Source organism: Tauraco erythrolophus, chromosome 10 (assembly GCF_009769465.1).
Source record: "Tauraco erythrolophus isolate bTauEry1 chromosome 10, bTauEry1.pri, whole genome shotgun sequence".
In the NCBI taxonomy this organism is placed as follows: Eukaryota; Metazoa; Chordata; class Aves; order Musophagiformes; family Musophagidae; genus Tauraco; species Tauraco erythrolophus.
This window is the reverse complement of record NC_141474.1, coordinates 2,645,177-2,660,595: the sequence shown is the minus strand read 5'-3', so window position 1 is coordinate 2,660,595 and position 15,419 is coordinate 2,645,177. Positions and strand designations below refer to the sequence as shown.

Below are 15,419 nucleotides of genomic sequence, written 5' to 3'. Positions count from 1 at the left end.
AATATAGCACTGTGAAAATTTTTCAGATCTTGCTCGCTGTAGATCACACAAGCAAACGACAGCAGGCACACTGCGGCATCTCCCAACTCAAGTTTCCTTTTGTTTGCAGGAGTTTTGCATAAGGAAATCCGAGTGGCTTCCTACTGGAGAGGGCTCCCGAAAGTCATTCACTCAACTATATCCCTACCCAACTACAATAAGCCGGACGGCTACGATTACTACGCCTTCTCGTACAGTAAGTTAAAGCTAACACGAGTTACTACACATCTCAAAAGAGTAAGGGATGGGGAAGAAAGCAGCCCAGGAATCGTGGAGCTTTCAAAAGCACGAGGTTACTGCTTGTGATTCTGCAAGACTAACTGTAAGTGCTGCTACAAAGTCCTGAGAATTGAAATGCTGCCTGTAATCGAGAGATGCTTCTATTAAAAATCAACAGTTACAGGGCAACTAGCAGCAACAGGGAACGTTGACTCTGAGCAGCCAGCTGTGGAATGCACTGCCCTAAGGGTTCAGGCTTATAAAGTGACAAAAACCTGACATAGTAGATTAATGAGAGAATGAAATCCTTGGACCACTACACATTGATAGTTTTTTTCCACTGGCTTCCATGCAACTATGTTTCTAACAAAACAAAACTAAACGGGGAGGGACATGAACCATTTTGCTTCACAGGAAAAAGTTATTGATCATTCTAGGTTAAGTAGATTCTTTCACTCCTCAGGATTCTCTGGATTATTCAGAAACAAAAGCTCTAAGAGCTTGCCATATGCAAGTACAGGATACTAAAGCAAGTCTCTGCCAGCACAATCTAATCCCCAACCTTTACAGAGGCCAATCCACACTCGGGGACCACAGTTTCCACTTCCACAGACATTGAAAGATTGTTTTCTTTCTACTTTGTTTGATTTCCAAATTTCTTAAGACTATTTCTATATTCTAGCAGTCTAAGAGTATTCTTCCCTACTCCCTGTTCTTGGGACAGATTTACTTATTAGCAGTACTATAAAACTTAGCTAAACACAAAGCAGGACATGTGAAAAATAAAGCTGAGGACAAAAATTCATTGTTCTAGCCTCTCAACTCCACACATGCAGGCGGAATGAAAAATCTGTTATGCATGCCTAAATGAAATTAAAAGGAAGGCTTTAAGTTCCAGATTCTTTCCGTGTACTAAATGCAGTTTCTGGAATTTAATTCTGACATGTCTTCATTTCAGATCGGTACTACAGTTTGGATGTTGGCAAAAGAACAGCAAGACCTGTTACCGCTCTCACGGGAAAGACTGTATCCAAAGACTGGTACAACTGTCCTCCCAAGTGATGCACAGCAGAGGATTTTCAAAAAAAGATGCCGTTTGAATGTTGACATTTTGTCTAATTTTATTAATAAAGACACTGAGATGTGTGCACACAAATCTAAGTATAAAATGCTGCTTTAAGCTCTAGCTTCAGCACACTAAAGCAACCACAGGCAAACTGGCACTTTTGTATACGCAGCTGGAATTACAGATCCTTTAACTAATGTTTCCTCTGTTCAGGCCTCCTCTGCCTCCCATTGCATGAGTTACACCTGTGTTGGGAAAGAAAAAAAATGCATTAATAGGAATCCTGTTCGCTCTTTTCATCAACCATTGGTACAGCTGATGCTTCGCTGCGGAAGCAGCTCCTTAAGGGAAGGATGGAGCTGTACCTTTCCGGTAAAATTCAAGCTCCCCCCTCCTCCCCTCGTGATTTGGATACACTGCACTTCTGGCATTTGAGAGAACCCTGTGACTTGTGATCCTAGCTCAGGCCAGTGCCAAAGGAATGAGTGTGGCATTCCTACCATGTTGGAAATCAGTTAGTCCCTCCCTTTTGTTATTAAAGAAATGGTGATAGACTAGAAAGAAAAATCTGCCTCTTCACTTCTTTTTTTTTTTTACAATACCAGATATCTGTATTTCAATGCTACTATCATCAAGTCTTCTACAATGTTAAAATAATGCCAAACTGAATATATTTCAGCTAAGGAATTTTCTTATTACAGAAGTGGCAAACAACACTTTATTGTCATGGTTTAACTCTACTGCATTACAAAAAAAAAAAAAAATCTTTTTTTGTTGTTTTTCTGAATCAGTGTAGGCCACAGTGAGGTAATGACTAGAACCCCTACATACTAAACGGGAAACTGACAGGTAATGTTAAAGCCAAAGATTTCTAAACTTATGTCCTAACATTGTTTTCTAAAATCTTTTCAAAATTTGCCAAGTTTAAGATCTGTCGCACTTCGCTTTCTCTCCATGGAGAAGAACCAAGTGCCACGTAAGAGGAACGTTTGCCTGTCTCAAAAACGCTCAGACTAACACACTAAAGCAAAACTACAGAGCTTTAGGGTGCCACACTGCAAGCCAGGGCAGGGATGCTGTGTTATTTCATGCCTTACGAGCAAACACAGGCATACAGAGCAGTACTTCACACACGGTCCCCACGGAAAGAACGTACTAAAAGCTGTTTTAAAGGCAAAAAAAGAGTCTGAATTTGAGCACCCACGAACACTTACCCCTCTGTCTGTTGAACTGACGACCACGAACACCAGTTCTTAACGTTGGTGGCTGAAGTCTGACGCGTCGGAAGGGCTTGGGCTGATTACTGCTCGTGTCTGTGAAGAAGTGGAAATGCAGGAAAGAATGTCTGTGGCTGGTACAGTTTCTCACTGTTAGCGTTTACGTGATTTGATACGCATTATGCTCTTGAATTTACTCTAAAATTGTGAAGGTGCATCCTTATTTCACTGACATCTGATATAAATAAAAGCCTCAAAACAAGGGAGTTTGGGATTTCTTTCATCACCCACGCTAGGTGGTAAACTGGTAACTGAACAGGGATTTACTTACTGTTCTTGGACAGTCTAATTGAATGAAAGTGTTTTTAATCTGACATCAAACATAACAGTGGATGGAATCACCAAAGTATCCATAACTTTTGCACCTTGAAGCATTATTCTTAGCATGGCCTGCTCTAATTAGTGCAGTCCAAGTAAAAAGTGTTTGCCATTAAGTCTACAGGCATCAAAATGTGACCTTGCTCTAAGAGTTCTATCTTGTTTTGGGTATCTTGGCTAGCAGCAGTGCACGACGCTGGTCCAAAAAGTTCCTACCCTTAGTGAAATGGTATGAAATGACTGTTTCCAGCAACGAACCCATACCTGCAGATGAACTAGAAGGAGGATCTTGACTAGTCGAAGGAAGATCTGACTCATCAGATGCTTGAACAGATTCTTCTTCTTGCTGGCTATCAATTTCTAGGCCTGCTTCTGAAGTAATTCTAGAAGAGAAGGAGGGGGAGGAAAAACATCTAAGTGCATTCACATGGTTTCAGAAAGCTCAGGGAAAAAAGTAGCATCTTGGAGCAGAAAGATCCCCATGCAAATGTCTTTCCTCAGAAATTCTCACAGGTTTTATCCTGTTTTGCCATGTTCCCCCTGCCCCAATCATGAGCAATTTATCTGGCTTTTAGAAAATAATAATGTAATTTCCTTGATATTCAGCCCAACTCCAGATGCATATCCAACATATTAATTGTCTTTCAGAGAAGGCCATAGAAGCTATTTACTAACAGTAACTAAAAAACCTTTTAGATCTGGAATGTCTTTGCTCATAACACAAAATATAGCAATTATGATAAATATCAAAAATTGCACTTGCAAACTGAAAGACATTTGTCTATCAAATTCTTAAGAACTGCTAACTCCCCTCCCTTGTGCTACGTCTTTTGTACTTGCACTGCCTTAACTGGATGACTTCATTATCCACCCTTGCTCTGTAACGAGGAGTGGTGTGCTCTATTAACAAACAAGGACACTTCAGCCTTTATTCTACAAATCTACAAACCTTAGCTCTTCAAACTGGGGCCTTTACTAGCAGTATTTGACTACTGCAGAGCCCTCCGCATTCTTAAAAAATTCAGAAATTTGTGGGGTTTTTTGTCTTGGTGACTTTTATATTAGCTATGTTAAATCAGAAGGAGAAAATCAGAAGAAAACGTTTGGGTTTAGACAAAAAGGTCAGACTGTACTACTTCACAAAACTACTAAATCCTGTTTGAGCTGTCCTTCCTACCAGCACAGGTTAAATTGAAAACGAATCACGGGCACGCTTGGATGAAAACAAATCTTTAAAACTAACATGACATCAAGTCTTGGAGAACCAAACAAGTCACAGTTTACCCTTCAGATTCTGCCTCTGCAAAAACTTCGTCCCCGTCATCACCCGCTCCAGCCTCCGTGGTGGTGGACAGATTCCCAGTAGATGTTGTAACCATGGGAACGGACTGCGAAGCATGCTCCGACGCGTCCGCCGAGGCGCTCTCAGTGAACACTGTCACTGTACAGAAAAGGCAGTTTAACAAACATCGAGTTAGTTTTTATTTCTGACAGAAAAAAAGCTTGCAGCCTTTCCTTCAGCCTGCAAATTTCTTGTCACTTACCTGGTGCTGCTACTTGTAACGGCGTGGTGGGAACGCTACGACCACCTGATTCTTCCTCGTGAGCAAGGAATAGCGGGGTTTCATACATTCCTAAACCTGCAACACAATGTTTTAGTGACAATTAAAACAGCCTGCTAAAAAACAGATTAACTGCTGACTTCCCTCTGTACACTCGATGAAATCCAGCGATTTGGTACTTAAACACGGAGATTTTTGTTATTTCGTTCTGCATCACTGTCAGAGCTAATTCTAATTGATTGAAAGGTAAAACTTTGATGAAAATGTTACTACTTGGTTTACTTTCATCCTTTTCTTATGCCACTATTTTGCTGTGAGCTTTCTTGAAGAATACTGCTCCATGCTGAGGGGGATGCAGGGGAAAGGGACTGATTCAAGACAACAAAGACAAGACAGATGAATTGCTTAGCCATCTCTAAGCAGGTAAGGATATATCCCAAAGATTTCTTTCCATTTGCTGGTTTCCCCTATTGTTTTACTACAGGAAGGCTACAATCAGCAGAAAAAAATAAAATCAAAAGTCATTCCTTCAATACTTCACTTCTTAAATGAAGTTTCTTGTGCCCAGCAGGCAATTTTTTCTACGCAAAAGTTCAGCTTCTCTGGTTCACAAGCCTGCTGTTCCTACCCACAGAAGCATTCTGCTTTTTAAATCATGACAAGGAGAAATGTAGCAGCTTGAAGAAAACATTTTTTCACTTTCTGTTAGTCTGTCAGTCTCTTTCACAGAATCACAGAAGGGTTTGAGTTGGAAGGGACCTTAAAGATCATCCAGTTCCAACCCCCCTGCCATGGGCAGGGACACCTTGCTGACAATTATTTAAATACTCTGCTGACAATTATTCAAAAGTCACAGGTTTCCACACTTCAACAAGTACTCGAAGCAGAATTGCATTTAACTGATGGCATTATTTGTTTTTTGCTCTAACAATCACAGAAAAGAAAGTACACAAATGGTTTACCTCCTTGTGATGCAAGCTGACCAAGATCAGAGTGACTCGAGCTAGTTTGTGGCATATCTTCAGGGGGTCCAAATCGAAATCTAGGAACTCCAGCTACCTGGGGGGAACTATCAAAATAAAGATTTAAGGAATTCTGCAATTTTTCCGATGACTGGGGGGACGGGGACACAGACACACGACAACTTTCTGACCAAAACAAGAGAACAAATTATGCATGAGACAAAAGAAATTAATATTGACCATAAAAATAAGCTAAACTACTGCTAATTGAATAGCAATTAGTTTCACAAACTTCTTTGGACTGCATCTGAAATCAATAAAACACAGTCTTGACGAGAATATTCTTTACTTATTCATCCTATGAATTCTCACAATTTTAAGTGGATTGCTGAACATGTCCAGAAGTGTCCTGAATCCAAAAACAGAGACAACTTTTCCTGCTTTTATTGGTAATATTAATGGGGAGAGGTTGACGGGGCGGGAGGGGGAATTAAATCAAATAGAATAGAAATAGAAATTAAATAGAATAATCCATTTTTTTGCTTAAGCTCTTTGTAAGTCAGTAAGTTACAATACATTGGAGATGATCTGCCTCTAATTTGCTGATAAGTTTGATGACAGACAATTCAAACAATGGTTACTTATTGGTAGATGCTGTCATCTATCATAGTACTAAGCACGTTTTAACACGTTACTGCAACCACAAATTCATTTAACTTGAATTTATTTTCATTCCACTGAAAAACTGAAAGAAATAAATGCCTTTTTTTTTTCCCCTTTACATCTACTTACTGAATAGCTTCTGCAAATCCATCTGTACGATGTGGAACTACAAGAGTTGGTGTGCTTGGAACTGTTCTGTCCTCATCATCAAAGAAGTGTTGCTGCTGGGAAAAAAAGAGACTAATAGGAGAACCTATAATGTATGTCCAATTTCTACCAAGCCAAGTTAAAGGTTGGTCCACATAGTCCAGCAAAACAAAGACAGATTTAGTTCTAACAAAATTCTTGTCTCGTTTCAGACATCTAAATCTGAGCTAGTTATACAGGTCACCCCTACAGGTCATAAAAAACCCAAAACAAAACTAAACCTCATACACTTGCAGGACATCCATCTTTCAAAGGATTTTTAGACATCTATTTCATGAGATCATCCTACCACCAAAGTGCCCCATCTCTCTGTTGCCTACGAAGGAACCTTAGGGTGACTCATTCACAGACAGACAGGAATCATCTGTCTCACTAGGGACTGCTGTAAGGTACCTAGTATATGGATTTTTCACAACGTGAATCAAATAATCTGTTCCCTATAGACTTGTGTCCTTTGCTCCTGCATTGCCTACAAAGCCAGAAACGTCAGCTCCCTCTTCCCTCACCCTCCATGAGGCATTCTCTTCATCTCCCTGTCTTCCTCCCATTTCTTTCAAACCTTTCTCTCCAAAGTACCCGTAAGGTCCCTCACATGTGCTCAGTTACTGTTCAGGCAAAAAGCAGGAGGTACTGAGCCAGTTCCAAGTAAAAATTGAATGTGCAAGCCAAGCAGAATTACAAATCTCAGCTGATGCCTTTGCTCTCAGAAAAGATATGTTTTTAGTCAGTCAGTCTCTCTCTCCTCCCTCACTGAACTTGCATTCCTTCTGTCAAATACAGCTGAAGTTGAACAAAGGGTTCAGAATTAGCTGGAGGAGACAGAGAGAGAGCAGAAATTAGCCTTGTTCCTTTAGGATGAGGCTTTAAAACATTTTTTTTTCCAGTAACATATCACCTTTAAAAACACTGATTCTAAACCCAAGTAACTCAAACTGCCTTAGACAAAACCACGTCAACCTCTTTTGAGCACCTTTAACTCCCTGGGAGTGTTCTATTTGCCTTCTATTAATACAGCAATTAACAGAAGTAAGATATTTTCTGCAAGAGTACAGAAACCATCCCAGCCCTGAAGTCAGCAGCTAGGCTTCTGTAAAAAACTAAACAAAACCCAGGAGTTAAGAATGTCCCCTCAAATGCAGGTTTTTGGTAGTAGACTTTCATATACTCACCATCCCACCTATACCAGGCGTTAGCTGAAGTCCACGTCCCACTGACTGTCTTCGAGTCATCTGGATTCTCTTTATAGTAAAGAAAAAAGGAAGTAGTGTGAATGCTTTCCGAGAATTCTAACAACATACAATGGATCAATCAGAACTAAGGATAGTGGGTAAATGAGTAAGTGGAACAACTATACGTCAGTGTGTAACACTGCTCAGTACAGCATCATATCTTCGTAAAGAACAAACCATGGCAGCAGCTACCCCACGTCTTGTATCTGCTGCCTGGGCTAACCATGAAAGAGAATCATATAGGTTGAAATTCTGGGTGAGTGAGTGTAGTATTTTATTCAACTTTCTACTGAGGATAGAAAACTTGAACTCAGAAATATTGTGGCTGAGTCTCACATCAAGCTAATGGTAAAGGATAATTTCAGTCAGGAGATTTTTGCAAAATTCATGTTGCGATGTTTTCGTCTACAAAATCTATAGGTCTACATCAAAGCGTAATCACGGGTCGGGCAGTGACTAATAAAAACCCCTGCCAGTCTGAGTCACGACCTGTTCAAGAACAGCTTTTGCAGTGGAAATATCAGCAGTCACTGACTGAAACACCACCAGTGTAACAATTCCAAGATACAAATCCATCATGAGTGCCTTACTGCTTTTTATGTCCCCCATCCAGCCATAATCTGCAGGATTACCCATATTAAGCCAGTTTGCTCAGCTACCAGGATGCTAAACAGAGTCAGCTACTTTTACAGCAGGCAGAGGACTTTGGTTTTATTTAGAAGAAACCACACAGTCATTTTTTAAAAGTCTTCTGAACCACTAGAGATCGTTTATACCTGTACTGGGGGACCCAGCTCTTGAGGAGGAGCATGAATAGTCAGTCGTGGGGGCAGCGGATGCGGCGGTCTGCGCGGTGACTGCGGGGGCCGAGGGGCTTGTCTCTCCGAGGCAGATGATGGCTGCTGTTCTCTGGAACTTTCGTGAGGAAAAGTGGATTCTGCAGCACTTGTACTCCCTTCTCCTAAAACACACCGAAGTACAGGAGTAAACTGATGTCCTCCAAACTGAGGTGAAAACATGAAGGCAAGTCTTCAAACTCTGCTACCACATCAACACAGACATTTTTACCCTTGCAAGAGTGGAGACAGCTTGGTACTATTTTTAAAAAAATCACTTAAAAGAAGACTTGTGCCAGCTACGTTAACATCAGCACCAAAAAACCTATTAATTATTCTAGTGTTGATTTAGAGAGATTAATCCCCTGAGTCATTGTCCTGGTTTCAGCTGGGACAGAGTTAGTTTTACTTTTTAGCAGCTAGAAGAGCTCTGTTTTATTTAGTCTGGGATTTGTTACTTGAAGAACATTGATAGTGCACTGATGGTTAGAGCTGGTGCTGAGACCTCAAGGACTTTTCAGTTTCCCGTGTTTTGTCGGGGTGCAGGAGCACAACAGGCTGGGGGGAGCATGGCTGGGACAGAGGGCCCACAACTCCCCTCAGGATTTGAATTTAGGATTGAGGTTGAAATCAGCCAATGGAATACTCCATATCATGCAACATTATGCCCAGTATACAGACAAGAGTTGAATGGGAAGTTTGGGAGCTCTCTCAGAGTTCTCTTTTCAGGCCTAACTCATCCAGGATTGCAGTGTCAGGATTTAACTGTTTTGAGATTGCTTGGACAGGACAGGAATGGCATTGGTCCCTGAGTGGTGAGTAATTTACACTGTGCATCACTTGTTTGTATATATCATTGTGTATATATATATATATATATATATAATCATATATTATATTATTAAATTGTTCTTATCTCAACCCACGAGTCTCCTTCCCTTTTTCCCCTTTAATTCTCTTCCCCATTGCCCCAGGGGTAGGGGAGAGAGAGCGGCTGCGTGGCATCAATGCTGGCTGGGTTAAACGACAGGAGTTTCCACAGCAACCAGAGACTGTATGGTTTCCAAAAGGAAGGTAGAATAAATCCAGAACAGAACATTTCAAAAGAATCTACGTTTCAGGTTAAAATGGTCTTTAGCATTTCACCTTATATTCTTATTTTTCAGTGCATAACACAGCTTCCACATTTCCCCCCCGCCTTACAGACTTTGCAGAAACACGGAATAACCATACCACTGTTTTGAGAATCTGCTGCCCTCTGGTTGCTTTCACCTCCTCCCATGCTTTCTTCAGTTTCTGTTCCAGGATCTGTACCATCAGCACCCTAAAAAACCCACATAAATGCAATATGACTTAGCACTTAACAATTTATAGGCTGTGAAGAGAATACAAAAGTATTCAGAAAGTAAACAAAGTAAAATATGTGAAAAATCTTACAATATTTCTGTAAATATCTACAAAATCAGGTAAATGTACACAACTGTGGGAAATTTCAGAAGTTTTGCATATCTGGACATACACAAATGTCAACAATGTAGCCATCATCATTTAATAGCAACAGACAACAAAGCATCCAGCTTTTGAAGAAACTTGGTAGCTTTGCAACTACACTATTTCTTGATAGCTCCCGTACTTTGCACTTTCATTCAGCCCTCTTAAACATTCAAAGTTGATTCTTCTCATGAAAACACCAATTAGAAAAGAAACCACTATCACTTAATAGCAGCCTCAGTTTTCTGGGACGAATTCCTACCAACATTTTCTCTTTCAAGTATTTAGATCTGTGCCTATGCACTACAACACCAATTTATTCCGAGAAATTTAATGGGCTATAGAAGGGGTAGAAATCTCACCTCAGCATCATCTGCTTCATATCCATCATTACCATCAGCACTACCAGTTCCTTCATTACTGTCATCACCTTCATCTCCCATCCCTGTGTCTTCATCGTCATCCTCATCTTCCTCTTCCTCATCCTCATAGTCCTACGATAAGACCATAAAAAAGCCTTAAGGAGGTGTGGAAAGCATAGTGGAATTATTTCACATCTCTGCGGTACAACGACCATCTCTGTCTGTGGAGCTCTTTCTGAAGATGCTCAGCATTTATCCAGAGTAAATGTATTTTTCCATTGCTGTGGTAGGCTGACCTTGGCTGGCTGCCAGCCACTCTCTCTTCAACAGGACAAGGGTAGAAAATAAGCTGGAAAACCTTGAGGGTCAAGACAAAGGCAGGCAGATCACCTACCAATTACCATTACAGGCAAAACAGATGCAACTTGGGCAAAATTAAATTCAATTTGTTGCCAATTAAAAGTAGAGTTGGGTGGTGAGAAACAGACAAAATCCAAAACACCTTCCCCACACCCCCTTCTTCCCAGGCTCAACTTCACTCCCTCATTCCCAACTCCTCTTCTTCTACCCCAACCCCAGGCAGGGCAGAGAGGACAAGGAATGCAAAATTGTGATCAGTCCATAACAGCTTCCTTCTGCTACTCCTTCCTCCCCACACTCTTCCCCCTGCTCCAGCATGGGTCCTCTCCACAGCCTGCAGTCTTGCAAGAACTACTCCAGCAGTGGGTCCTTCCCACTGAAGGGCTGCTGACCATGAGGATAAACCTGTTCCTGCACTGGCCTCTCTCCAAGTGCCACGGTTCCTGGCAGTACAGCCTACTCCTCCATGGGCTGCAGTTTCCTTCAAGGAACATCCTCCTCTCCACAGGCTGCAGGGAAATAACCTGCTCCGTTGTGGTCTCTTCCACACGCTACAAGGAATATCTCCTCCTCCTCCTCATTCTTCTTTGGCCTTGGTGTTTGCAGGATTGTTTCTCCCTTTTTTTGTTTTTCCTCCTCACACTAACACTGCCACGCAGCGTTTTGTCCTTTCTTATACGTCTTCACCAGCTGATGGGCTCAGCTGTGTCCTGCAGCAGGGCCACTCTGGAGCCAGCTGGAACAGGCTGTCCCCAGCACTGGGCAGCCCCCAGTTCTCCTCACAGAGGCCACCCTTGTACATTGAATAGTCACAGATAACCTAGAGGCACTACGGAATTTTATGACTTAAACCAAGCTGAATTAGCACATTATCTTTAAAATGCTAGTTCAGGCTACATAAACACAGATTATTTATAGATAAAAACTCCCCAGCTTTGATTAAATCAGTCCTGCCAGGTGAGCTTTACATCTGATCAAAGACAAAATTTAGGTAATTTCATGACATACATACTTCCTGCTCGCCTTCGTTTTCTTCATCATCATCATCTTCATCATCACTATCAATTACAATGACATCGTCTCTCTTAGACTGACCATCCTGAGATGAAGAAGTATTTTGCTGATCTGACTGAAGAGGTCCAAGATCTATTGGGATAGACTGGGAAGTTTCTTCGCTATCCTCCATGGGAGTGTACTCTCCCTGCGTAACGCCCTGTAAAAGATGAATTATCAGAAGAAACAAAATGAAACGGAGCATATACAATCCTTAAGATGCTCTTCAGAGCCTTGTGTTTCTAAGAGTTTCCTGTTTCCACTCCTAGCTGTCGACCTGAACCTGCCCTACAACACAAGTACATTGTCCTTTGCTTCCAGACCTCATTTGGGATGGGTGCCGTCACTAGGGATACTGTACTCATATATGATGCATTTGAATACATGTCCATAAAAGGCTGCTGCCTAAACGTAGACTCATTTATTTCAGACAACCAAGGAGCTATCACCAACACCTGCACAATAAGCAAATATGTGCAGTGGCAGCTCAGAAAGCCAACTGTGTCCTGGGCTGCATCCAAAGCAGCGCGGGCAGCAGGGCGAGGGAGGGGATTCTGCCCCTCTGCTCTGCTCTCGTGAGATCCCACCTGCAGTGCTGTGTTCAGCTCTGGGGTCCCCAACACAAGAAGGACATGGAGCTGCTGGAGTAGGTCCAGAGGAGGCCACAAAGATGATCCAAGGGCTGGAGCACCTCTGCTATGGAGACAGGCTGAGAGAGTTGGGGCTGTTCAGCCTGGAGAAGAGAAGGCTCCAGAAGTCCTTCCAGTACCTAAAGGGGCTACAAGAAAGCTGGAGAGGGGCTTTTGACAAGGGCATGTAGTGACAGGACAAGGGGCAATGGCTTTAAACTGAAAGAGGGGAGATTTAGATTAGAGATAAGGAAGAAATTCTTCCCTCTGAGGGTGGTGAGGCACTGGTACAGGTTGCCCAGAGAAGCTGTGGCTGCCCCAGCCCTGGAAGTATTCAAGGCCAGGTTGGATGAGGCTTTGGGCAACCTGGTGTAGTGGAAGGTGTCCCTGCCCATGGCAGGGGGGTTGGGACTAGATGACCTTTAAGGTGCCTTCCAACCCAAACCATTCTGTGATTCTATGGAATACAGATACACGGAGCACTCTTGACAGCAGAGGGAGCCCTCTGCCCTTACTTCACATCCAGCCAGAACAATTGCCTGGTTACTCAGAGGCATGCTCTGAGCACTCCACCAACATCAGTGCACAAGACTGGTGATGGGACAATGAGAAGAGAAACACACTCTGATGCTCACAAGAGAAACACTAGTCATGGCTGTTTATTAATAACTAACTCAGATAGGAGAGGACAAAAGATAATGTCACAGATGATTGCCACCGATCAACTACAGACAACTGAAAGTCTCCCCAGGATCAAGGAACAACCATCTCTCTTCTAAGTGCGAAGTGTGAGCTGCTGTTTTAGATTTCTTTTAGTCTGGAGGAACTGTAATGTAACTCACACAATAGCCAGACACAGAGCTGGCAAATAGTTTTCTTTCCATTCAGCACATATGTATATTCAAAGTATGTATGCATATTCAAAATATTTGAACCTAATTTACAAATATGACTGTAAGTGTTCAGAGAAAAAAAAAAAAAAACACAAACCCAGAACGTCAGGGATAGTCCCCTATAACTTCTCTTTAAAAAAAAAATTAAAAAATAAAAAATTGGGACTCTACCACATACTGTTCGCAGCGTTCAAGACTTTTGGTTTAGGTAAGATAACTAGGTTGTTATTTAACTTGTCACTTTCATGTTGCAAATGGCTGTCTAGCAGAACTAGATCAAAACCAACTTTTTTTTCCCCATCATGACCCATCCAACACTAAGCTTTCTCAAGGATTTGTCAAATCTTTCTGTAAAAGAAAGGCCAGAAGGAAGGAGAAGTACTTCAAGTAGTAAGCAAAGAACTGGAAACTCTAATTCTATTTTAAGACTGACTCATTTAACCTCTACATCTCAGTTTCACTATATAAAACTGGGGTTAAGGATACTAGGATTTCTAAAACAACACATCAAACTACAATTCAAAATTAACCATTCAAAAACAGTTAAGTAAATTCAATGGTTAATTTAATTCGAAAAATTAATCATTCAAAAATGTTAAAATAATTAGCATTCTGAATGTTACCTACATAGGTATGTGCAGAACGCAATAAAAATCTATCCTCGAACATTGCAAGTCTAAACTTTAAAAGGTTATAAGTGGTTTCCACTTGAAATCTGCAGGATCTGATTCGAGATTTCACTTCTAAAAATACTTAAGAGTTTGGGTAAAAGAAAGAGCTGTTTCTGCTGAAATGAGGATTTTTTCCTTTTGAAATATGCTTACTTCTCCAATCGAGTCTTGTGAGTCTTGATTGTATGTTTGAGCTTCTACCTCACCATCAGTGCTCTCTTCTGCTGTCACTTCCTCCTGAAAGAACATATATAATTGTCTCATTTAAAACACATCATTAGCCCTAAAGTTTGGTTCTTTAACATGTTTGAGATTATTTTTTTTTTTACTTTTTTACAAAAAAGTATCTTTTCCCACAAAGATCACAGGCAACATTCCCTTTTTACCATTATTCCTTAGCTCCGTTTTTATCTAGAACCCCATTTCTCTGCCTTGGAGAAGAACAATTTCCCCATTCCAGTCCACTGGACCTCAATGTCTCTGTATCTTTTCAGGATCAAAAAGAAACTTCAAGATTTCCCATTCCACCTCCACGCTCTCAGCTAACGAGGTGATAATGTTCTTACACAATCTTGTCCTTTTCTGTTATGCACCATCCCTCTTGTACAGCGTTAATAAAACACCTTTGACTTCCTTAAAGTTATTCATGAGTTGCTTCCTGGGAGGTTCTGTCTCAAGTTCATTCCTTTCTTGCAGGACATTCCAATTCCCTCACGCCAATATTTCACATGCCTCTCCTGTAAGCTTTTCCATGGGACTCATCTTTGCTTCCCTGGCAGCTCCTCAAGCACACTGTATTTTATTCCAGAGTAAGTGTAGATAACAACCTTTCAGGCTACACTGAAAAGAAGTTTTAACTTCTTCCTCCTCAACACTAGAGTATGGCCCTCTCTCTTCCATCCTACAGTTCACCAAGATTTGCATCATTCATTGCCACTGGTACAACCTCTGCCTTTTACCATCCCAAATATAATTGCTTCCTCCCCAACATATTAAAAAGTCACGATAAGAATTAACTGACTAGCTCTGAAGTAATAGACTTGCTATTCCCATTAAAACCTTCCAAAGGGACAGATGAAGTAGTAGCATTTTATGTTCTTGCAAACCTCAGGTCCAACTCTCTGAACACTTCTCAGTTTCTTTGGAAGAGGTATGTCCACTGTTTCCTCTGAAATTTGATCTGAGTTTTCCACAGTGTTATCCTCCTCTTCCTCTCGTGGCCGTTTAGACAGTGAAGAACTTGGGGTAGCTGAAACTTAAAGAGAGCGTTTCAGTTATTTTCAGAAAAACAGTTGTATAAAACAGAAAATCAAAAGGTTTGGAATTTTACTCTGGAAGATCACCTCTTTTTCTGCATTGAGTGATAATAAACAGCATCAGATAAAATCACTTTGTGCCATTTCCCAGGATACGAAAACATCAGCCCCTTCTGTTACAAATCTTATGCTCTTGGACCTATACTCACAACCTAATCGACCCCAAACGTAAGCTTCAGGGTAAAAGTGAAATATTTTTTCCAACATCTTTGCTTCTGACAAGTACACCTGAAAGATGTACTTGAGTAAAGTAAAAGAGTATTAGC

General features: G+C 41.2%; 1 protein-coding gene across 1 annotated transcript in view; it reads right to left on the bottom strand.

The window, feature by feature from the left end:
* Window positions 1–1,361: 1,361 nt before the first annotated feature.
* The window catches only part of TPR (translocated promoter region, nuclear basket protein), a 41,879-nt gene continuing 27,821 nt past the window's right edge, over window positions 1,362–15,419 (bottom strand). The window contains 14 exon segments of the mRNA XM_086617843.1: window positions 1,362–1,569; window positions 2,539–2,637; window positions 3,184–3,302; window positions 4,204–4,360; window positions 4,464–4,559; window positions 5,444–5,550; window positions 6,236–6,359; window positions 7,479–7,551; window positions 8,319–8,503; window positions 9,612–9,702; window positions 10,232–10,363; window positions 11,604–11,804; window positions 13,991–14,074; window positions 14,944–15,092. Of these exon segments, the coding sequence (XP_086473969.1) occupies window positions 1,514–1,569; window positions 2,539–2,637; window positions 3,184–3,302; window positions 4,204–4,360; window positions 4,464–4,559; window positions 5,444–5,550; window positions 6,236–6,359; window positions 7,479–7,551; window positions 8,319–8,503; window positions 9,612–9,702; window positions 10,232–10,363; window positions 11,604–11,804; window positions 13,991–14,074; window positions 14,944–15,092 (1,673 nt within the window). The 3' untranslated portion in view covers window positions 1,362–1,513.